At 39.5% G+C, this 23,797-nt stretch overlaps 1 protein-coding gene across 2 annotated transcripts in view; it reads right to left on the bottom strand.

The window, feature by feature from the left end:
- Positions 1-21,868, bottom strand: part of LRP12 (LDL receptor related protein 12) — an 84,266-nt gene extending 62,398 nt beyond the window's left edge. For both annotated transcript variants that reach the window (XM_022584598.3, XM_022584599.3), the window contains exon 1: positions 21,372-21,868. In XM_022584598.3, coding sequence (XP_022440306.1) covers positions 21,372-21,450 — 79 coding nt within the window. In that variant the 5' untranslated portion in view covers positions 21,451-21,868. The remainder of the gene's footprint in view (positions 1-21,371) is intronic.
- Positions 21,869-23,797: the final 1,929 nt, after the last annotated feature.

Genomic DNA, 23,797 nt, shown 5'->3' with positions numbered 1-23,797 from the left:
GGTAGGTATTGTCTCCAGTTTACAGATGAAAAAACTAAACTTTAGAAATAGTAAACTACTTGCCCAAGGTGAAACGCCTAAGAAACAGTATCCAAACTTAGGTCTGTATCATTACACAGATCATGCATTTAATTCCTTCACTGTACTTTCTGAAATATAAATGGGTCATATTTTGAATAATGATTTTATCATTTGCAAAACACCTTCCTAATACGTATCTTTTAATTTTAAAACAATTCCAAGAGTAATTGATATTCCCATATTAAGGCCCAGGAAGTTGAGACTCAGCAGTTAAATCGATAGAACTAAATCTCAGTTATTGAGAGTACAGTCAAGAATGGAATACCAGATCTTCTGCTACCAAGGCCAAAAGGTGCAGATCTAACCTTAATAGATGCTCCTCTGTTAATGATGTCTAGGTACAGTGGGATAGAAGAAAACCAAGATTTGTACTTAGATTGACAAGGATTCCAAGAGATGAGCGAAGTTTAAAAAGATAGGTCAGTAGTTGTTAAAAGCAACCCAGAAGACCATACTAAAATCTATAATAGATAGTATATGACAGCATGATGACATGGTGGAAAGTATATGAGCCTTGACATCAGAGTCTTGAGTTTGACTCCTGCTTTTGGTATTTACTTTCTTTCTTTTTTTCTTTTTGTGAAGCATGTTGAAGTACATGCCACATATCATTTCACCTCTATAAACTTCAATATGCATCTCTAAAAATATAAACATTCTCTTACCAACAACAATGCTCCTATTTTAACAAAATTAATAGTAATTCTTGATATCATTTAATATAGCCAGGTCATAATCAGGTTTCCCTGGTTGTCCCATAAATGACTTTTTACAATTGGCTTATTTGAAGCAGGATACAATGTCTCCACATTTCCTTTGGTGAGAGTATTTAAGTCTCCCTTAACCCACAGTGATACTCCCTTATTTTCCATGCCACTGACTTGTTACAGAAACCAGATCAGTTGTCCTGTAAGAAGCCCATATTCTGTGGTGTCACTTCCTTTTGGTGTCACTTAACTTTGTTCATCTAGCTCAAGGGTCAGCAAACTTTTTCTGTAAAAGGCCAGATAATAAATATTTTAGGCTTTGTGGGCCATATGGTCTCTGTCACAACTACTCAGCTCTGTCACTGTAACGTGAAAGGAGCCATAGACAAGACTTAAGTGCAGGGGCTCCCCTGGTGGCGCAATGGTTAAGAATCCGCCTGCCAATGCAGGGGACACAATGCAGAGCCCTGGTCCAGGAAGATCCCACATCCCGTGGAGCAACTAAGCCCGTGCGCCACAACTACTGAGCTGTGCTCTAGAGCCTGCATGCCACAACTACTGAAGCCTGCAACAAGAGAAGCCACCGCAATGAGAAGCCCGGGCACCGCAAAGAAGAGCAGCCCCCGCTCACTGCAACTAGAGAAAGCCCGTGCACAGCAACGAAGACCCAACGCAGCCAAAAATAAATTAATTAAATAAATAAATTTAAAAAAAAAGACTTAAATGCATCAGAGTGGCTGTGTTTCAATAAAACATTATGAAAAAGACAAAACAAAAAACATGCAGTGGGCTGGATTTGGCTCAAAGGCCACAGTTTGCCAGCTCCTGCTGCAGAAGCTTGATTTCATGCAGGTTCAACATTTTTGGCTGGAATTCTTCAGAGCTGGTGCTGTCTGCTTTACATGTATCCCTGCAGGCTCACTATCTGCTTGCCCTACTTTTTCTAAGTCTGAGATTAATCAACAGGTCCAGATAGGGCAGTCTGATCCCTTTACTGTAACTTCCCACACAACCATTTGTCTAATAGTTTCACTTATTGACGATCATAGCCTGAATAAATTATCTCATTAGGGGTGGAAAAATAATTTTCTAATCCTGCCATTCTTTATACATTCATTAGCTAAACTTCTGCAAAGAACTTTCCCTCAACAAATGTTATTTACTTACCCCGAAACACAGTTCATACAGAAAAAAGGAAGGATAAATGCTTAATTCTTTCCTTATAATTGTTTATTTTCAGAGTAGGAGTTAATGCCCTATTTGTTACCACTGCTATCTGGTAACTTGTTGAAGTGATGTGTGTGTGTGTGTGTGTGTTTCTTATTACAAGTCTGTTGTTATGAACCATGGAGTTTTCTATATTCAACCAGCTATCTTTATTACTCTTTCTGATACTTAAGTTCTCTCATCTTTGGCCAGTGGGAGCCTCTTTATATTGGTCCCTGTGTCCTTTTGGCATGCACCACTAACTAATCTTTGAAAGTTCCTTGCTTTTTGATACAACAGAATGTCCCAGGCTCATCTTTTGGTATTTTCTGCCCCAGACTGAAATCAGCCATTCACCCATGACCCTCGGATCCTTTCAATGAGGAATGGTATTTATGATGACAGAGTTCCAGCTGTGCTCAATGCTATTGTGCTGTTATTACAACATGTCACTGATGAAGGTATAAAAAATATATAATCTTGGGACTTCCCTGGTGGCCGAGTGGTTAAGAATCCGCCTGCCTATGCACGGGACACAGGATCGAGCCCTGGTCCACGAAGATCCCACATGCCGCAGAGCAACTAAGCCCATGCTCCACAACTACTGAGCCTGAGCTCTAGAGCCCGCAAGCCACAACTACTAAGCCCACATGCCACAACTACTGAAGCCCATGCACCTCGAGCCCATGCTCCACAACAAAAGAAGCCACTGCAATGAGAAGCCAGCACACGGCAACAAAGAGTAGCCCCCGCTCGCCACAACTAGAGAACGCCCGCATGCAGTGACGAAGACCCAAAGCAGCCAAAAATTAATTAATTAATTTAAAAAATATATATATATAGTCTTGAATTCATGAGCAGAAGTAAAGTAGTATACTCTTTCTGGAAAACAAACCCTAACTCTAACTGTGTGACCTTAAGAAATTATTTAATTCCTCTATGGCTGAGTTTTCTGTAAACTGGAATTAAAACAGGGTCCATCTCACAGTTTTAATATAAAGATTAAATGAATTTACATATATATGGCATCAAAAGCAATGATTAGCATACGGTAAGCACTCGATAACAATCAGGTACTATTTTTATTGAGAGCTTTGAAAATACTCCAATCTCTGACCCAGCAACTCCACTTTTATGACTTAACCATAAGGAAAATAATTTAAAAGTTAAGATAAAAATTAACAAAAGCATGTCAATTACAGTATTTATAAATGTGAAGAAAACTGTAAACATCTAACGGTCACCATTAGGGAAACAGTTTATGAAGAAAAAGTGATATGGAAAAATGCCCAAGATATATGTCAAGTAATACTAATAAACCCATCAGCCAAAGATACCATTTCTACTAGTCAAGTATGAACGCTTATTTCATTGCGCCCTAACCACATTTTGATTTGTATGCCTTTATTGAACATTTTGAACACTCAACAGAACAGTTTGACTTTTACATATTTGCTAAATTAGTATGTGATATCTATTTGCATTTCTTTGTGAAGTTAATTTTTGTTTCTAATTTTATTAGCTATCCAATTACTATTTCTATAAATTATCTTTTGTCTATCTACTGAGAAAGAAAATTAACATTTTATATAGAAAGTATTTGCATAAGTTATTTAAAATGCTCACAACAAACCTTGAGGGTACACAGCATAAAATCAAATAATCCAGCATCTTGCCATTTAGAAGTCTCAATTAATAGCAAACCAAAATTAATTCAGAAAACACTAATGATCTGGCATCTGTGGCTCATCTATCAGCATCACAATCAGATGAGTTCTAGTAATGAATTTATAAAAGCAAATATATCAGGAATTAATCAGTTTGCATAGAAGCTGCATTGAGTTTAGGAAAGTCTCAGGGTAAAACTACAAAGCAGCATAGTGTAATGGTTAAGAGCACCAATTCTTTGTGGGTTCAAATACAAGCTCTTCCACTTACTAATTATGTGACCTTTGCTAAAATACTTAACTTCTCTGTGTCTCTGATTCCTTATATGTAAAGTGGAAATAATAACAGTATCTAAGCTGACAGGGTTGCTATGAGAAGTAAATGAGTGTGTGTGTGTATATATACATACACAAACACACAGTGATTAGAACACTGCCTAATACATAGTAACTGCTGTATGTTTGCTATTGTTACAAAAATGAGTTTATAAATTGATCCCTCCTTGTCTCCTACTACTTTGTATAGCACAGTTTACTATTCAAATACTGTATTGTTTTGTGACTATTTCAAAATATTCCTACTTTAATTAGCTATGCACAATTTGGGTGATCAAGGTACGATTCTTTTTAAAGTGCCTCTGATGACACTTCTTTTTAAAGTGCCTCTGATGACATGATTCTTTTTAAAGTGCCTCTGATGCCAGACATAATATCCTAAAAACAAACAAACGATAAAGCAATCTCAAGAAAGAACAACAAAGCTGGAGGCATCATGCACCTTGATTTCAAACTATATTACAAAGCTATAGTAATTAAAACAGTGTGGTATTGGCATAAAAACAGACACATACATCAATGGAACAAAATAGCCAGAAATAAACCCACACATGTACGGTCAATTAATTTACAACAAAGGAGCCAAGAATATACAATGAGAAAAGGATAGTCTCCTCAATAAATGGTGTTTGGAAAACTGAACAGCCACAAGCAAAAAAATGAAAATGGACCTCTATCTTTACACCATACACAAAAATTAACTCAAAATGAATTAAAGATTTGAACATAAGACCTGAAACCATAAAACTCCTAAAAGACAACACAGGCAGTAAGCTCCCTGACACAGGTCTTGGTGACAATTTTTGAATTTGGCAACAAAAGCAAAAATAAAGAAGCAGGACTATATCAAACTAAAAAGTTTCCGTACAGCAAAGGAAATCATCAATAGAATGAAAAGGCAGCCTACTGAATTGGAGAAAATGTTTGCAAATCATATATTTGATAAGGGGCCAATATCCAAAATATATAAAAAACTCAAACAACTCAATAGCAAAACAAACCAAACACTCAGATTACAAAATGGGCAGAGCATCTGAATAGACATTTTTTCAAAGAAGACATACAGATGGCCAACAGGTACATGACAAGATGCTCAACCTATTAATCATCAGGGAAATGCAAATTAAAAACCACAATGAGATATCACCTCAAACCTGTCAGAATGGCTCTCATCAAAAAGACTAGAAATAAGTGTTGGTGAGAATGTGGAGAAAGGGAACCCTTGTGTGCTGTTGGTGTGAATGTAAATTGGTGCAGCCACTATGGAAAACAGTATGGAGGTTCCTCAAAAAATTAAAATTAGAACTACCATATGATCTATTCAATTCCACTTCTGGGCATTTATCTGAAGAAAATGAAAACACTAACACTAAAATATACACTCACTCCCATGTTCACTGCAGCATTTACAATATTCAAGATATGGAAACAACTAAATGTCTATCAATGAATAAATGGATAAAGAAATTGTGGTATATATATTACATATATATGATAGAATATTATTCAGCCATAAAAAATGAAATCTTGCCTTTTGTGACAACATGGATGGACCTGGGGGCATTATGCTAAGTGAGAGAGGTCAGATAGAGAAAGACAAATACCATATGATATCTCTCATATGTGGAATCTAAATATATATATATATGCGTGTGTGTATATATATTTCCAAGCTCACAGATACAGAAAATAAAGCAATCAATATAGATCATATACACCACAACTACAAAGGTTTCTAACCTCCCACAGCAGTCCTTCTCAAACTTGAATATGAAAGAAATCACCTGAGGATCTTGTTAAAATGGAGAGTCTAATTCAGTATCTGGGGCAGAGTCTGAGAGTCTGCATTTCTAACAAGCTTCTTAGGTAGTACCAATGCAGCTGGTTCAAGAACAGCACTATGAGGGATCATGAATGAGCTTTAAGGAGTTCTGGAATCACACATTATCACATACAACATTTTCTGTGACTGTGCATATGTGGATTAGTTTCTAAGGAAAGGACCTACCTACAGTTCTTACCATATTCTCACGAGCGGGGGAGCAAGTAGGGAAAGGGCAGGTAGAGAGTAAGAGAATTTGTGGGAGAGGTAACAAAGACACAAATCAGTTCCACTGCTAAATGAAAAAAAATTGTCATTATAAAAAGGAAAAAGTATTTGTAAAGGCAACTATTTTACATATGTACAACAATTATAAGACTAAGCTGAAGAATGAGACAATTTTATATTATAGACAATTATATTGTAGAAAATTACAACTTAGAAGACCAAATTGAAGAATCTTTAAATTCTTGAATAAAAAGACAAGGATATAAAACTAAAAGAGAAAAAAAGATACGGCCAGGATATCTACTATTCACTTAACGGGAGTTTTAAAAGTAGAGAACATAGGATAAAAGGCATTTAAAACACATATACGTAGGTATACATACATATACACACACACACTATATATATATATATATATACCTATGTGCATATATTCACATACATATATGTACATGCACATGTATTTTAGAAAAATACCTTTAGAACATACAGCTAGATATGTTCAGATAAAATGTCCACCAAATACCAAACAGTAACAATGACTGAAGATACATACTAAACACACACTGGTGAAAATGGTAAACTCCAAAGATAAAAAGAAATTCATGATAAGCTTCCAAAGGAACAAGGAATTACAATCAAACTGGGAACTTAAAGTTACAAGATGATAAAGTAACATACACAGAATTCTGAACAGAAAATATTGGAACCTGGAATTCTATACCCAGCCAAACCATTATTCAAGTGTGATGGCAAAATAAAGAAACAATTTCAACTGTGCACACCTAAGAATATATACAACCACTACGTATTTCTTAAGGGGGGGCGGATAATATACAAGAATGTACTTCAGCAAAATAGAAATATCAATCTAATTAAAGACTTCAAGGAAACTGTCATGGGACAAATAAAATGATAAGGGAGAGGGAGAATAAAACTTAAGGAATCAAAATAATTGCTGAGAATGAGGATGCAAATTTTAATGTAATTAATTTGGGGAAGTATTTTAACATCTTTTTTGTTTTCTATGTCTGTGTGTATATATGTTCTGTAAATAAGTTCACTTGTATCATTTTTTTAGATTCCACATGATATTTGTCTTTCTCTGCCTGACTTGCTTCACTTAGTATGATAATCTCTAGGTCCATCCATGTTGCTGTAAATGGCATTGTTTCATTCTTTTTTATGGCCGAGTAATATTCCATTATAAATACACACACGCGCACACACACACACACACATACGCACACCCCACATCTTCTTTATCCATTCATCTATTGATGGACATTTAGGCTGTTTCCATGTCGTGTATATTGTAAATAGTGCTGCTATGAATACTGGGGTGCGTGTATCTTTTCAAATTCGAGTTTTTGTCTTTTCTGGAAATATGTCCAGGAGTAGGATTGCTGGATCATATGGTAACTCTGTTTTTAGTTTTTTAAGGACCTCCAGGCTGTCCTCCAGTGGCTGCACCAATTTACATTCCCACCAACAGTGTAGGAGGGTTCCCTTTTCTCCACACACTGTCCAGCATTTATTGTTTGTAGACTTTTTGATGATGGCCATTCTGAGTGGAGTAAGGTGACAGATACCTCATTGTAGTTTTGATTTGCATTTCTCTAATAATTAGCAACACTGAGCATCTTTTCATGTGCCTGTTGGCCATCTGTATGTCTTCTTTGGAGAAATGTTTATTTAGGTGCTCTGCCCATATTTTGATTGGGTTGTGGGGTTTTCTTGATACCAAAAATATAATTTATAAAATAAAAAATTGATAAATTGAATATTATCAATTAAAAAAACTTCTGTTTTGCCAAGGCCACTGTCAAGAGAATAAAAAGACAAGCTATACAGCTGGGTGTGTGTGGGTGTGTTTGTGTGTGTATTGATATCTATATAGATATAAAAACTCTCAAAATTCAACAGTTAAAAAATAAACAACCAAGCCAAAAATATGCAATGGACTTAAATGCTTCATCCAAGGGGATACAAAGATGGCAAAAAAAAGTATATGAAAAGATGTTAAACATCATTAGTCATTTTAAAAAAATGCAAATTCACATCAGATGAGATACTGCTATTTACCTAACAGAATGACAAAAACAGAAAATACTGACAACACTAAGTGCAAGCAAGGATGCAGAGCCACTGGAACTTGCACACGTTGCCAGTGAGAATGCAAACTGGTACAGCCACTGTGGAAAATGGTTTGGCAGTTTCTTATAAATTTAAGCATATATGTATAACTTATAACCCAGCAACCCTACTCCTAATTATTTATCCTAGAGAAATAAAGCATATCTACACAAAAACCTGTATTGGAATGTTCACAGACAATTAATAAAATAGCCAAAAGGTGTTAACAACTCAAATGTCCTTCACCAGGTGAAGTGACCGACTGTGGTGCATCCATACAAAATGGCATATTGATCAGCAGTAATAAACTGCTGTCCTGTGCAACAGTGTGGATGATCGCAAAGACTAAGCTGAGTAAGGGAAGCCAGTCTCAAAAGGTTACACACTGTACACTTCTATTTATTTGAAAAAGACAAAACTATAGTAATGAAAAATAGATGGGTGGTTATCTGAGATTATGGGTGGGGAGAGGATGTGACTATAAAAGATAGCAGGAGGGAGTTTTTTCGGGTGATGTATCCTGATTTGCACGGTAGCTACACAAATCTGTAATGTGTTAACATTCATAGACCTGAACACCAAAGGGAAAAAGAATTAATTCTACTGTATATCTTTAAAAATAAAAATTAAAAAATTAACAAACTAAACAATCATCTTAAAAGCTAGAAAAACAAAATAAACCAAAAAGAAAGTGCAAAGAAATTAATCAAATAGAAAACAAGAAAATCAGCAGACCATAAAACCAAGAGCTGATTCTTTAAGAAAACCTAAAATAGAGAAAACTGTGATAAGTGTGTTCAAGAAAAGAATGACAGACAGGTATTAGGAATGGCAAACGTGATATAATCACACGTAGAAAATATTTTTGAGAGCACATTACTTACAACTTTAAAGCAAATGTGGAAATAGAAATGAAATTACAATATTCTAGGAAAATATGACTTAGTATTTTTAACAAAATTGGCTCAAAGAGGTAGAAATTGAAAAGATAAAGTTATTCCCCAAAAGTACCATGCCCTTATAGTTTCAGGGTAGAGTTCTAAAAAACCTATAAAAAACCGTAACTTCTATTATTTTAAATTTTGTTGTGGCAAGCCCCCTACTTAGGTCAGGGAACAAAAGAATAAATTTTAAAAAAATACACAAAATAAAAAGCGGGGATAAATCATGTATCCTAATTCGAATTCTCTGTAACACCCACATACTTCAATCAAATCCAGCACTCAGTTCCTTACTGTAATGCAGTGGAAGAAGTAATGTGGAGTTGAATCCTATTCATACTGAATTTATGCAATTTTATCTGTGCTCACTCATAGTTTTCATATGGCCCCTAAATACAACCATTTTATCTGGTGCTCAAAAAACTTCTGTACCAACGCTAGAGAGAAAACTGGATGTTTTGTACTTAATGAAAGTATGCTGTTCAGCACTGAATATTGTAAAACATGTATACTGTACTTGAAGATGATTTCAGAGAGTTTTAAAAGAACTATACTTTAGCCTTGCTCACTGACATCAGAACCTAAACTGTGTGTAGTGATTCCACTCCAGCTGCACAAATAGGAGGCTCCCCCTCCATCTCCTACGCTCTTAACAGCGTGAATAGTCTTACGTACAAGTAATCATGTCAGTGAAAACACAAGGTCATACCTTACATAGTACTGGGGCCATATTTTGGTTAACGCTATGGCTGCTACCTTTTGAGCAAATAAGTGTGGTCTTAAAGTATAATCATCCCCAACAGACTAGAAGTGCCCATCTGGCAGAACACAGTGGTCCTTCCCCTGGACTTGAGCTCAGTCTTCATTTAGCACCTCCATTTTACTCCACAGATGCCTCCTCCAGACATGAATTCTACTTCTCATACAACCAGTCCATTTCCACTAAGGTATCCTATTTGCTTCTTTGGTTATAAGGCCCATTCATAAGAAGGGATTTACTTCTGACAGGCTCATCTGTATTACCTTGCTTAGTGAAACAAAATTTATCCTCACTAGGAATGAAAACATTTCTCCCGTCAGCAGGACAAGGCTGTTTATTTTTGCTTTCTTATTGTAACTGTAGCTATACAGGTCTCCTTTCCTAACCTGAAAAGGCAAAATAATCACAACTGGAACAGGACATTTTTTTGCACTGTTCTTGACCACTGAAATCAATTTTAAAAGGTGTATGTATTATTAAGTGTGTCTAAAAGAACAGATCAACAGATATGAAAATTGGGAAGAGGAGAGAGGAAGTCAGGTCACAGCAGAGAGAAAGAAAAGGGGTGCAGGGAGTTAGAAAGCTGGCAGTAACTACAGACCGATTTCATAGATACAAACACAAAGCCTTAAGAAAATTAGTCAATGTATTCCAGCAGATTAAAAGATAATATATCGTGGGCTTCCCTGGTGGCGCAGTGGTTGAGAGTCCGCCTGCCGATGCAGGGGACACTGGTTCGTGCCCCAGTCTGGGAGGATCCCACATGCCGCGGAGTGGCTGGGCCCGTGAGCCATGGCTGCTGAGCCTGTGCGTCCAGAGCCTGTGCTCCGCAACGGGAGAGGCCACAACAGTGAGAGGCCCGCGTACCGCAAAAAAAAAAAAAAAAGAAAAAATGATAATATATCGTTACCAACTTGTTGTGGTCTATCCCATAAATGCAAAAGTAGTTCAACATAAGGAATCATATGAATGTAATTTACTCCATTCGTGGATAAATGAATTCATTTATTCAACAAATACTGTCTGGCATGATGCTAGGTATGATTCACTCACATAATTCTGGCCCTCATAAATAACTTACGATCATCTTGGAAATGAAAACACTTATGTGTCAAAATTAAATATCTAATCTCAAAAACTAATTTTATATAGGAACTCATGTAATAGCTCCAATTTGATTAAGAATATCAGAAACCTATAGCAAACATCACACTTAAAATTTTGAAAAAAAGGGGATGGGAACCATTAAAACTAAAGGCTTAACAGATATCGACTGCAGAGTAGGGACCTTATCTGGATCCTGATCCAAAGAGTTTCTAAAACTTCATGTTTATATGACAGCCAGGGCAATGTGTATACGGCTAGATATGTAATGATAATTAGGAACTGTTAACTTTTTAAGTGTGATAGTGGTATTGGACTTAAGGTTTGTTTTTTGAAGCCTTCACATCTTAGAGATACATATTGAAATATTATTAGATTAGGTACTTGGAATTTGTTTCAAAATCATTTGCGTTTAGGGAGCGGGCGGAGGAGTGGATAAAACAAGGCTGGCCATATAATGATCACTTGTTGAAGCTGGATGTTGGGTATATCAGGTTAATTATACTAGTGTCTCTACTTTTGAATATGCTTGAAATTTCCAAAGTACAAAGTTTTAAAATTGTTTTTAATTATCAAACACAATGGCAAAAAATCAAGCAAAAAAGAACAAAAACTAAATGCAAACACTAGAGAGAATCTACGTTATCAGAAAACCTTCTATGGATACTATTATTCAACATTATTCTATTCTTTTTTTTAGAAGTTATTACTTAAAAACTTTTATTTGAAATATACATACAAAAATGCACTAATTGCAAGTTTATAGTTCCATGAGTTATCACCCCCAAAACCCATATCTGTGTAAACCACCACTTAGGTCAAGATATAGATTTGACCAGCAGTCCAGAAGCTTCCATGGTACCCATCTCAATCACTGCCCCCACCCCCGCCCAACCCCAAGAGGCAACTGCTCTCCTACAATTAGTCTAACTTCTAACACTGTACTCATACGGTAGCTATAATTGTGTGCCTAACATTTTTTGATCAACATGTGAAATTTACCCACCCTACCTGCAGCGGTACTTTGGGGTTTTTTCCTTATTTTTTTAAAATTTGTTCTTTTCCATTACCTTGTAATGAGAGCACCTTGTTCTCAAAACGTGGTCAGTGGACTCTTGGGAATTCCCAACACCCTTTCAGAGTTTAACAGAATACAGAAAGCTCACTGATTTCAGATTCCACATTGCAACTAAACTTTAAAAAACTACTTGTCAAGTTCTGGTGTAGCATCAAAGAATATTCACATTTATCTGAAAAGGCTACTAAAATTCTTCTCCCTTTACAATTATCTATGTGAAGTCAGATTTCTTTCTTATACTTCAAGCAAAACATGTCACAGCAGACTGACTGCAGAAGCAGACATGAGAAATCAGCTGTCTTCTATTAAGCCAGACATTACAGTGATTTGCAAAAATGTATAGCAACGCCATCCTTCTTATGAAACTCCTTTTTTTGGAAATTTTAGTGGTCATTTTACATATTTTAAAAACGTATGCTACTTAAGGTCACACGTAATGGGGTTGGTTTCTTGTCATTTTAAATGGGTTAATAAATATTTTAACAATCTCTCAACTTTAATTTACCATATTTAAAAACATATATATCTGTCATACAAAAAACATTCTTTGGATCCCCCAAGAACTGTGGAGACCTACGTCCCAAAAGTTTGAGAACTGCTGCTGTACGGTTTTCCCTTACGTGAATATACCATATACCATAATTTATTCATCTATTCTATCGCTGATGGACATATGGGCTCTTTCTAATCTGGAATTAAAACAAGCAAGGATGCTATGAATATCCTTGTACGTGTCTTCTGACGCACGTGACGTCCCCACTTCTGTTGAGTTTATACCAGGAGCAGAACTGCTGGATCACAGGGCATGTTTACACTCAGCCTTAATAGATACTGACTGTTTTCAAAGTGGCTATTAAGCATTTGAAATGTGGTTAGTCTAACTGAGATGAGCTGTAAGAACAAAACCTACATTGGAGGGCTTCCCTGGTGGCGCAGTGTTTAGGAATCCACCTGCCAATGCAGGGGACACGGGTTTGAGCCCTGGTCCGGGAAGATCCCACATGCCGCAGAGCAACTAACCCCGTGCGCCACAACTACTGAACCTGCGCTCCAGAGCCTGCGAGCCACAACTCCTGAAGCCTGGGCGCCTAGAGCCCGTGCTCTGCAACAAGAGAAGTCACCGCAGTGAGAAGCCTGCGCACCGCAACGAAGAGTAGCCCCCACTCACCGCAACTAGAGAAAGCCCGTGCACAGCAACAAAGACCCAAGGCAGCCAAAAAAAAAAAAAAAAAAATTTACACTGGATTTTGAAGACTTAGTATGAAAAACATAATGCAGAATATTTCATTAATAACTTTGTATTAGTTACATGTCAAAATGATAATATCTTAGATATATCGGGTTAAATACATTACTAACATTAATCTCACCTGCTTTTTTAAAATTTTTAATTCGGCTACTACAAAATTTAAAACTATGTATATGACTTACATTTGAGGCTCACAATATGTATCTGTTAGGCAGCGATGCTCCAGGGGAGAATATAGAGAGGTAAAACAGGAAAATACCAAGTGTGCATACTAAGAACAGTCTGAAATGCTTAGGAGACAGGCACCTAGTTTTGAGGAACCAGAAAAGACTTCCCAAAGGAGGTAATATGTAAAGGAAAGCTGAAGGAGGGCAGGAGTTAGCCTAGTGAAGAAAGTGGTGGAGGAAGGTAAAACCAGGCAGGGAGAACAGTGTGTGCAAAGGCCAGGAGACAAGAGAAACGTGTTCAGTATGGCACAAACACGGTGGAGGGGAAGGGCATGGTGGAGGGAGTGACAAGAGACAAGAAAGGGAAAAACTAGCTACATCGTGAAGGGCCTAGTGATGCTTCTATTTTAAGAATAGGGAACTATTGGTTTTAAGCAAGAAAGTTACATAATCATATCCTCACTTTAGAAGAGTCACTCTGCTGCTCCTCTGTGTGATGTGAGTGAATCAGGACTAGAGTCAAGTTGGGGCTGTTACAATAACACAAATTAAAAACTAACGAGCCTTTACATGAAGAGAACAGCAGCAGAGAGTCGCAAACCTTAGGCAAAATCACTACTCTCAAAGCTTCAGTTTCTTCTAATAATACCTACCTCACAGTTATTTTGAGGATTTAAGAAAAGCATCTTTTTGTAAAGGAGTTCCGTATTCTAACTCTCGGTAAAAGATTTTAGTATCATTAGAACAGGCAATAATAATTCCAAGAAACTGAATTCTATTTCAGAATATGCCAGATAAAAGATTCATGTCTTCTCCAACTTATTCAAACCTATAAGATACTTTAACAATCAATGAAATTAAGTCAGATAATTACATTTGAACGGTAAATTCCAACTACGACACATCCTACTGTGCTCCATTTAACCTCGATATGAAAAGATTAACACCATATCCCATCTCTAAAAACTGAAATTCAAGTGAATTAAAGGTAAGTATGAAGTTACTCTCATTCAATGGTAAAAACATGAATGTAAAACGATTTCACTTCTTCACCAAACTGATACTAGCAGGGCAGGGCAGTGAGTTATAAAGTATTCGAGAGAACTAGAAAACTGTTCAGGTGGCTTCATTTACTTTGAAGTTTTGGGACCTTCTAAAGTTATATATTCTGTAAATAAACTATTCAATCCAGGGAAGAAAGGTAAAAGGTCACTTTATTTTTCCAAAAATGTTTGAAGTTCTCTAATCCGCCAATGCATTCTTTTTTTTTTGCGGTACGCGGGCCTCTCACTGCTGTGGCCTCTCCCGTTGCAGAGCACAGGCTCCGGACGCGCAGACCCAGCGGCCATGGCTCACGGGCCCAGCCGCTCCGCGGCATGTGGGATCCTCCCGGACCGGGGCATGAACCCGTGTCCCCTGCATCTGCAGGCGGACTCTCAACCACTGCGCCACCAGGGAAACCCCGCCAATGCACTCTTGACTCTTCTAAGACATAGAGCAATCTTTAATTGATCACTTAGTAGAAAGCGTTTAACTTGGGCAAAAAGTCCTTGAAATCTAACTTTTATTCCACCCTTTCCTTTTTGCCTTAAATACTCTTAAAACACTGTAGAAAGTTTTGTTCTGTACTTATTTCATCCACAAAAATGAACAGTCCTTAGAACTGAGCTCTCCACAGAACCCTTCTTAAGCCTCCCCCCTTGTAACTTAAATCCCCACTCCTTAGTGTCATATGCTATACAACTATTCACACACAATTTCCCTTCTTGAACTGAGTGTTCTTAACCTTCTCTTTTCTAGATTAAAATAAACAGAAACTTAACTTCCTAAGGGTCTAAACTGATTTACTGAATTATGAAAACAGAAATCACCCGCAACCTCTCAGCCCTTTTCTTCACTTCACATGATGATCTCATATCACTTTGAGAATTCGCCATCATCCTACTACAAAACCTACAGACCTAAGTCCACTTGAACTAATATTTTCCTCCTTAACCTCTTGTGACGAGAGAGGAAGCACCCCTTCCTTCCCTATCAAAGGGGCAATCCATACTCTTCTTTTCACCTCCACTGCTGCCACCTCAGTGTCTCTCACCTGCATTACAGCCAAAACCTATATCATCCCAGTCTGCTCTTGCCTACTTCTCAACAATCCACACAGGGGCAAAAGCGACTGTTTCAAAACAAAGATCACACTACAGCATTTAAACTGTGTCAACAATTACACTTAAACCCAAACTCTTTACCATAGTTTCCAAAGCCCTGAGTCCCTGCCTAAGATTCTAGCCTCACCTTGTCACTCTTATGACCACTGTGCTCCGGCTACTGATTTTATTTGTTTACCTGCAACACACCAGCTCTTCCACATCAGCTTTTTCCTAATTCTGGGTCTTTCACATGTTGCTCCCATGTGCAAGGCTCTCTTATCCCAGTCATAACATGGTTAGCTGTCCTTCAGGTCTTTCATTCTCCTCTACAAGGAAGGCTTCCTCTAACTACTCTGTGGCTGGCATTCACTATTGCTGTCTCCTGTTTGTTTTTTGTTAAAGCACTTACTACAAGTTATTCACTAGACTGGAAGCTTCACGAGGGCAGAAACCACCTCCACCAGGCTGTTGTGCCTTACATAGTGCCAGACGTAAGCATGCGCTCGACAAATATTTGCTAAATGACTGAAAGAGTGAAGAGACAGACAGGATTAGGTTGTGGTCCTGGCTGTACTACTTCCTAGTGCTTTGATCTTAGATAAGTGACAACTTCTCCGAGCTTCAATTTTTCTCTTCCATAAAAAAAAGGAATAAATACCTTGTAGGATTTCTAAATAAGACCTAATGAATATTAACAGACTATGAATGAAGACCAACCACAGTATCTGAACTTAACTGAGTAAATGTTAGTTTCCTTCCCTTCCTTCTATAGTTTAGAGAGAATTCCCTAAGCTAATTTCATATTGAAACTAGAGATAGATAGACAGACAGACAGACCTATCTATCTATATACACATCTACTGTTGCATCTACCTAAAAGGACTAATGACATGCATCTGAACAGACAAATTGGTAAGTTGTATTTGTAGGATCTAATCCAATCCTACACCTTAGAAAATGGAGAATAAGTAGTATACATCTTACTCACCCCTCCCACAAAGGACAGGGTGGAGTGAGGAGAAAATGAAGAGAAACCAAGAAGTGGGAGGGAAAGATAACCTGAGAAATTAGAAATCATTAATTCAACCTCAATTCCTAAGTTTAGAACAACCTTCATTTGCCTATAAAGACCTGTAGCAGGAACAGGATTAGTACTCATTCCGAAATTCTGAAATAAAATATTTTCTATTTGCTTAAATCTACATACATCTCACGTATATTAAAGGTATTTACCTCCTTTTTACCTTTCATTCTTTAAACTGTAATTTCATTGATAAGATGTAAAAAAAACACAACAAAAACCCTCCAAATACAAAAACGCCTCACATCAGAAAAACAAAAAGTTCTCATTGTTGCCTTAATTTCTTGATAAGCTTTAAATTTTCTAACCACAAAAATTAAGTCCTTTTTTCCCAAACATTTTTTTAAACTGCTGCTCACTTTTCAGCCTGACATCATTTTTATGTTTTCTTCAGAGATTTTACTTTCTAGGAACGTTCTAAATCATTTACCATACATCATTCAGATCTCCTCCACACTCTCTCTGGAACACAGGTACCCCTCTGAAAGTGGTCATTTAATACTTTCTGCCTGGTAACCACCTAGAATTTTGTGGAATGTGCTGCATACCTTTATATTCTCCCTACGATATGGATATAATTTAGATTCTAAACCCAAGGAAGGGTTTATATTAAGCAATTAATTCAGTTTTACTCAACATATTTTATGTAATCAAGGCTGACTTTTTTAGAAGTAATTGGAATCTGGTTTAGATTTTTTTTCTCATGTTCTAGTTATTTCTACAACCTTTCTAAAATTGCAACTTCTAGCCTATCCTTAAACTGGAAATTTATAAAATCCTGCTGAAAGTTCCATAAAATTCACAGAGAAAGACTCACTCATTAGACATAAGATGCAAGAGTAAAAAGAATATGCTATGCTTCCACAATATCTAGAACAGCAGTGTGTACAGAAAGAATTTTTGACTATAATAAGCTGAAAACCAGTTTAAAGATACATTTTTGTCATAAGTTCAGTCAGTACATGTCAGGGAGAGTTCTTACTGCTCCCAAAAGCTCTAGCAGCAAGTAACCGAAGACTTTACCACCTACAACTCTTCAAGGCTACTGTAAAATGATATACAAATACAGCAAACATTTAAAATTACATTTTAAGGCTTCATCTAGGGCAGTGTTTTTACAAACTAATAATTGTATTCTATAAGTGGGTCCAAAATTACTTTATTGAGTCCAAACCAGTACACGAAGAAAGGAAGCAGGAGAAGGGAGGTGAAATAGGTTAGAAAACATCAGAGTACATCACAGGTAGTACCAGCAAGGATTATTTCATGAATTTTGTTTGGTTCTGTATACTGGGAGTAATATAAAATGTATTTTAGGTATTTTAATCTTCTAAAAAAGATTAGAGGGCTTCCCTGGTGGCGCAGTGGTTGAGAGGCTGCCTGCCGATTCAGGGGACACAGGTTCGTGCCCCGGTCCGGGAAGATCCCACATGCCGCGGAGCGGCTAGGCCCGTGAGCCATGGCCGCTGAGCCTGCGTGTCCGTCCGGAGCCTGTGCTCCGCAACGGGAGAGGCCACAGCAGTGAGAGGCCGGCGTACCGCAAAATAAATAAATAAATAAAAAATAAAAAGATTAGAAAACACTGATTTGGGAGACAAACAGAGTGGAAAAGGATAAAGCAATGGAGCTGCCATAATTATCAAATTATGGCTTGGGAGGTGAGCAAGACTAACAGCTTCTATTGACGAGGAGACGGTTTGGAAAACCTCCACACATTTTAACAGCCAGATATCCCCGTGTGAGATATGAAGAAGCACCTTCTCCTCTTACAGCAGGCCTAACACATGCCAGCAAGGTCACAGCTGCCCCCACTAACTGTTCTTATCCCTTCAAACTTCCAGTGGCAGAGGTCAACCTTTACCTTCTCCTCTCAGGAACATTCGGTGCAGTTAAGCTACAGCAGCTCCTGAAAGATAATTGTTGGTCTTTGAACAACTACTCCTAGAAAGCATTAACTGTATTCCATATCATAATCTAGAGTTTCAAATAAGGCTTTGGCATTCAGAAAAGTAACTTGGAAGTAAAACAGTCATACTATTCCACTAAAACAGTCACATTTATTAGTCACACAGTCCACTAAAATGGTCATGTGAAGAAACTAAGCACCAAAATAAAAAGATTACTTTTAAGGTATTTGAAATGTTTCAAAGATTCAAGGCACAACCTGGAGCCATTTAATATTACAGTTTGATAGATAAGAAAGAGTCACTCTGTGAAGAGTTGGTATTGGAACTGCCCAAATATCAGCCAATCAACCTGCATTTTTTTCACTGGGTCTAAGTTAAGGGTTACTCTGAATATTCAGTTGCATTAACAGAGGTTTCTCATTATTTTTGAAGCCACTTTGAAAAAAACACACATTTTGCTATATAAGGGACAGTTTCATAAATTACAGTGTGTATTTGTTCTAAAGGCTCAGAACAGGTGATGGGTACTTCTCAGGACGCATCCACTCATCACAACTACTGCATATTCAAGTAAAACAACCCCACTATTGTTATGAAAGCACACACACCCCCGCCACACACACACTATTATTATAGCTGCTTCTTCTCTAATATAAATCCACACAGGACAGAAGAGGACAAAAAGTGCAGCAATAAAGAGAATTTCCCCAAATGCAGAGCGAAGGGTTCCTTTAATCTCTGCTCACAGTTTAGTGTCCTGCCTGGCTCACTGCCTCCGTTTTCTTTATACTTTAAAACTTGCTGTGTGGCTTGAGATATCAACCCTTAGCATAATCACTTGCTAGTTTTATAATGTGACCTCACACTGTTGGAAAAAGGAGCTTCAGTCTTTGCCTACTAACAATTCCTCACTAAATACAAATTCCCCAAACATAAATATCTGATAAACATCTACCAGAAAGTCATTTTGTGTACAAGTACAAAAGGATGCACCAAGACAAATTCGGGGGTTCACAGCCTCTTATCCCTAGAGGCAAAAAGAATTTTGGTTCAAACACTAATGACATAGCTCTCAATGAAAGCAGAGCTAAAAGAACCTGTTTATTTATCAATCTGATCACACATCACTAAGACTCAACTCTGATTATAGTAGAGGACAAAGCTGGACACTCTTAATCACCCTAGATTAAAGATGCCTCTAGCTTTCTGCTCTCTCCTGGGCCATTACACCAAACCTAGAGCAGAGCTACACCCACCTTCAGGCTAGAAGAAACACATAATAGCTTATTGATCTCTGGTGCAGACCCAAACCCACAAGTCACCAAGCAAGTAGGGATCACAGCCACTTGATGCAACTAACAACCAGAAGTCATGCACTGGGTTTTCTCTTCAAATAAGCACACCACTGGCAATTACCACATCAAATGTGGACCAACTCCTCCCAAACAAAAATAAAAATATATTAATCAGGTCAGGGAGCAATACATTCTGAACCACACAGAAAAACTACTATTTCTTGGTTGGCAGTAAATGCCAATCTCAGTTCATTAAATTCTTCATTCCGTGTAATTTCTCAGGTTTTAAAAGTTACCGTGACATTCAATTCCATAGATAAATGCTTTCAAAAGAGATAATACTTGCTCGTAAATTACATGTTGACTGAACTCCATCCCCACCACCATTAGTGGAATTAAGTGTTTGTGGCAAATGACTTAAGACTTTTCAGAAGTAAACTTTACCAAAGAATGATAACCTCTAATTATTTTCTTGTGAAGAAATCAAAGCACCACTCCCAAAAGTAAAGGTTAACTGTGTTCTCTGAAACAACTATACAATGTTTTTAACTGATGACTAAAAACAGTCAAGCCAGAAGTGGAACTCAAGTCTCTCAAGCAATGAATGTTCTTTCCAATTAATTCCGTTTAGCTCTTGTTCTGACCCCTGTGTACTACGTAAAGCTTGGTCCTTACTCATAGCCTCAGCCTTCTCTTAACCTCAAAGGAATATATGTAATACAACTCACAGCCTGGAATAAAGCAACAGTGACAACATTAGCGGACAATGATGGATGAAATGCCAAACGAACTGGGAGTCAGGGCAGACATGTACGCCCTAATTAGGAGGGAGAGACTGAGGTGGGGCTGGAAACTATTTTCTGGCCTTCTCCCGCGTGCTGCTCCAGAGCAAGGGGCAGGATCCTGCATGCCCGGGATCAGCAGAGCCCCCGAAGTGCAGGGATGGGAAGAAAATAGCGGGCTGCTTTGCCAGGGAGTGGGGAAGGTGAGGGATCGGTGCGGTGTGAATTCCACTGAGGAGTGAACTTCCTGGCCCAGGGTGGGGGGGTTGGGGTGGCAGGACGGTCCCGGCCAGCGGCGGGGGACGACCTCCCTTTCTTTCTCCCACAGTCCTACATCTTTGTGTGTGTGTGTTATTCAAGGGGCTACGAGTCCCCGAGGAACCAGCCGGCCACCGTGGCCCTCCAGCCCAGGTCGGGAAGTCCGTCCGCCACCCTCTAGCTCCGGGGCTCCCCGGGTCCGGGACGCCCAAACACCCTCCAACACCCCGAGGGTCTGGAGACAGACGAATGGACCAAAGCATCTTCGTGTGTGGACACCCCCTCCGCTACATACATCCCTCGCCGGGTCTTTGTCCCGCCGGCGGCCGTGGTCTCTGCCGGTTCCTCGGGGAGGCCTCGGGGCCCGGGGTCGCCCCAGCTTTGTTCAGTCAGCAGGGCGCGAGGTCCAGGACACTTACCGTACACCCCGGCGAAGAAAAGCAAGACCAGCGCAGACCTCCACCGCGGAGACTCTTTTGTGCTCCAGCGACGGGCCATAACCACGGCAGATGGAGCGACCGAGAAAGAGATGAAGGAGGCGGAGGTGGAGGCGGAGGAGGAGCTGGGGCCAGACGCCGCCGCCACCGAGCCCCCGGCTGCTCCCTGCGCTCTCCGCGGCGGCGGGAGGGGGAGGGGCCGCCGTCGCCGCCGCCGCCCGCGCGCGCTCCCTCCCTCTTTCTGCTTCCCTCCGGACCCCCCCTCAGCAGCTCGCCGGCTCCCACCCGGGGCGGCGCGAGAGTCCTCCACGGGACGGCTCTCCCGGGAGCCGGGGTAGCCAGCGCCGGTACGAGGTGAGGGGGCGGCAGACGCGCGGCTCCAGCCACGCGCCGCATAGGCTAGTCGGCGCCGCCACCCGCCAGACAGCGCTAGCCGGCACCCGCGCCCATCCGTGCGATCGGCAATCCCCTGGCCCGCCTGCCTTGGTTCCCACCCCGCGCTCCGCTGGACTTTCTAAGTCTCAGGGCCGCTTTCCCCATGACAGAGGCCGGAGGAGCAAGGCAGTGCCAATAGATGAGCGAGCGAGAGAACGCGGGTCGATGGGTTCCCCCGGGCTGGGGAGTGGGGGCCGGCTTCGGCGCTTCGCTGCAGTCAGAGGTCTCGGGGCTGCCCCTGCGGGTTGTATGAGGACGTGTTGGGTGGCGGAGAGTGGCTGCGTGAGCGAGGAGAGTGGGTGTTCGGAGGCTGGGAACTTGGGAGTTACTCTCCCCTACCCCTTCCTCCCTTCCTCCACTTAACTCGCGCGGAGCTCGGAGTGAGTGGGCGCAGGTTAGTGCCGAGACCCCGGCCGCTGGTCGCTGTGAATGCCTGCTGGGGAGCTGGGGCTGGACGCCCACGCTCAAGGTGCCCGCGATGAGCCGGACAAGGTTGGAGTGCGGAGCACTTCCAGTCTGGCGTGGAGGTGGCTCTGACATCCCCCGGGGGGGCTGGAGCCACCTCGGGGGTCGGGAAGTGAGAGAGGGGTTCACTCAGCGACCCGTGATTTCTCTAAACATCTTTCTCCATCCCAAGAAGTGTGACTCCTCCTTCCCTTACCTCTCCGTAGCACTTCCTAAATACAATTGTAGTGACACTGGCACGTCAGATCTTCCGCCTTGTATTTGTAAAGTGTTTGTCGACACGTTTCATCTCCCCTACTAGATTATCATTGACCTTTACATGCACTCTCCGGGCTATTCAAGGAAGACTTACAATGCGCTATGCTGTCCAATTGACATAGGCTATCTCTTTTTCATCTCTAACAACCTTGTGAGATAAATATTATTATCCATATTTTATAGATAAGAAAACGAGGCAAGTTAAATTACCCAAGATAGTGTAACAAATAAATGGTTTGAAACAATTTTTCTTATTCCAAATTCAAGGCTGTTTCCTCTCTACTGCAGTGTACTCTAGCACAATGCTTAGTGCGTAGTAGGTAAATATTAAAATTTAAGATGAATTTCTTTGAAGGTACATTTAGTCTTTCCGTCTATCCGCTACCGATTTGTCCCCTTTTAGATTTTTTCCCCAGGAAATGGTATTACAAACGGTGAAAAAATTATTAACAAACAATGCAAAACCCAATAATAACAAATCTTGTATCATTTGGCAAAACAAACAAAATCGAGAGCTCCAAAAATGTTTTGTACCCTCGCTGGAGAAAAAGGAGGAGCTTCAGTGTACTTCATTTAACAATCAGCAGTTGTCTGTACTAATTTTAGGATTTGAGATTCTACTTGCTTGATTCTTGAGATCTGTTTCCAGAAATTGCGCTGCCATGACCACTGTGTTTAGAACGGGTCACAAACAAAATGAAGAGAGACTGCACGGCATCTTCCTCTCTCCACTTTTAGTACCAGTCAAGGAACCCCCATCCCAAGACAAGAGGCACATTGCTGTCCTCTGTTCCTTGACTCTTGTATTCACAACCCTCTCACCCTTGCACTTGCTCATCCACCCAGACCTGTCTTCTGAGACTTATCGAGTTCTCAAACCTTTTGGTCTCAGGGGCCCTTTAAAAACACTTAAAATTTGGTGAGGACTCCAAAGAGCTTTTTTTATGTGAATCATAGCTACTGATATTTATCATTTAGAAATTAAAACAATTTAAAAATATGTGTAAATTTACTTAAAATAAAAAATGCATTACAGGTTATCTCTATTTTCCAAAACAAAAAAAATTAGTGAAATGTGTGGCATTGTTTTCGTCTTTGTAAATCTTAATGTCTGGCTTAATAGAAGACAGTTGGATTCTCATATCTGCTTCTGCATCCAGTCGGTTACAATATGTGGTGTTGGTTGAAGTATATGAAGAAAATCCAGATTCACAAAGATATGTATTGATAATTGGCAAAGAGAGGATGTC

Source organism: Delphinapterus leucas, chromosome 17, assembly GCF_059928025.1.
Source record: "Delphinapterus leucas isolate spDelLeu-1000000601 "Yukka" chromosome 17, BTC_Dleu_Yukka2, whole genome shotgun sequence".
Classification (NCBI taxonomy): domain Eukaryota; kingdom Metazoa; phylum Chordata; class Mammalia; order Artiodactyla; family Monodontidae; genus Delphinapterus; species Delphinapterus leucas.
This window is presented reverse-complemented; position numbering and strand designations above follow the sequence as displayed.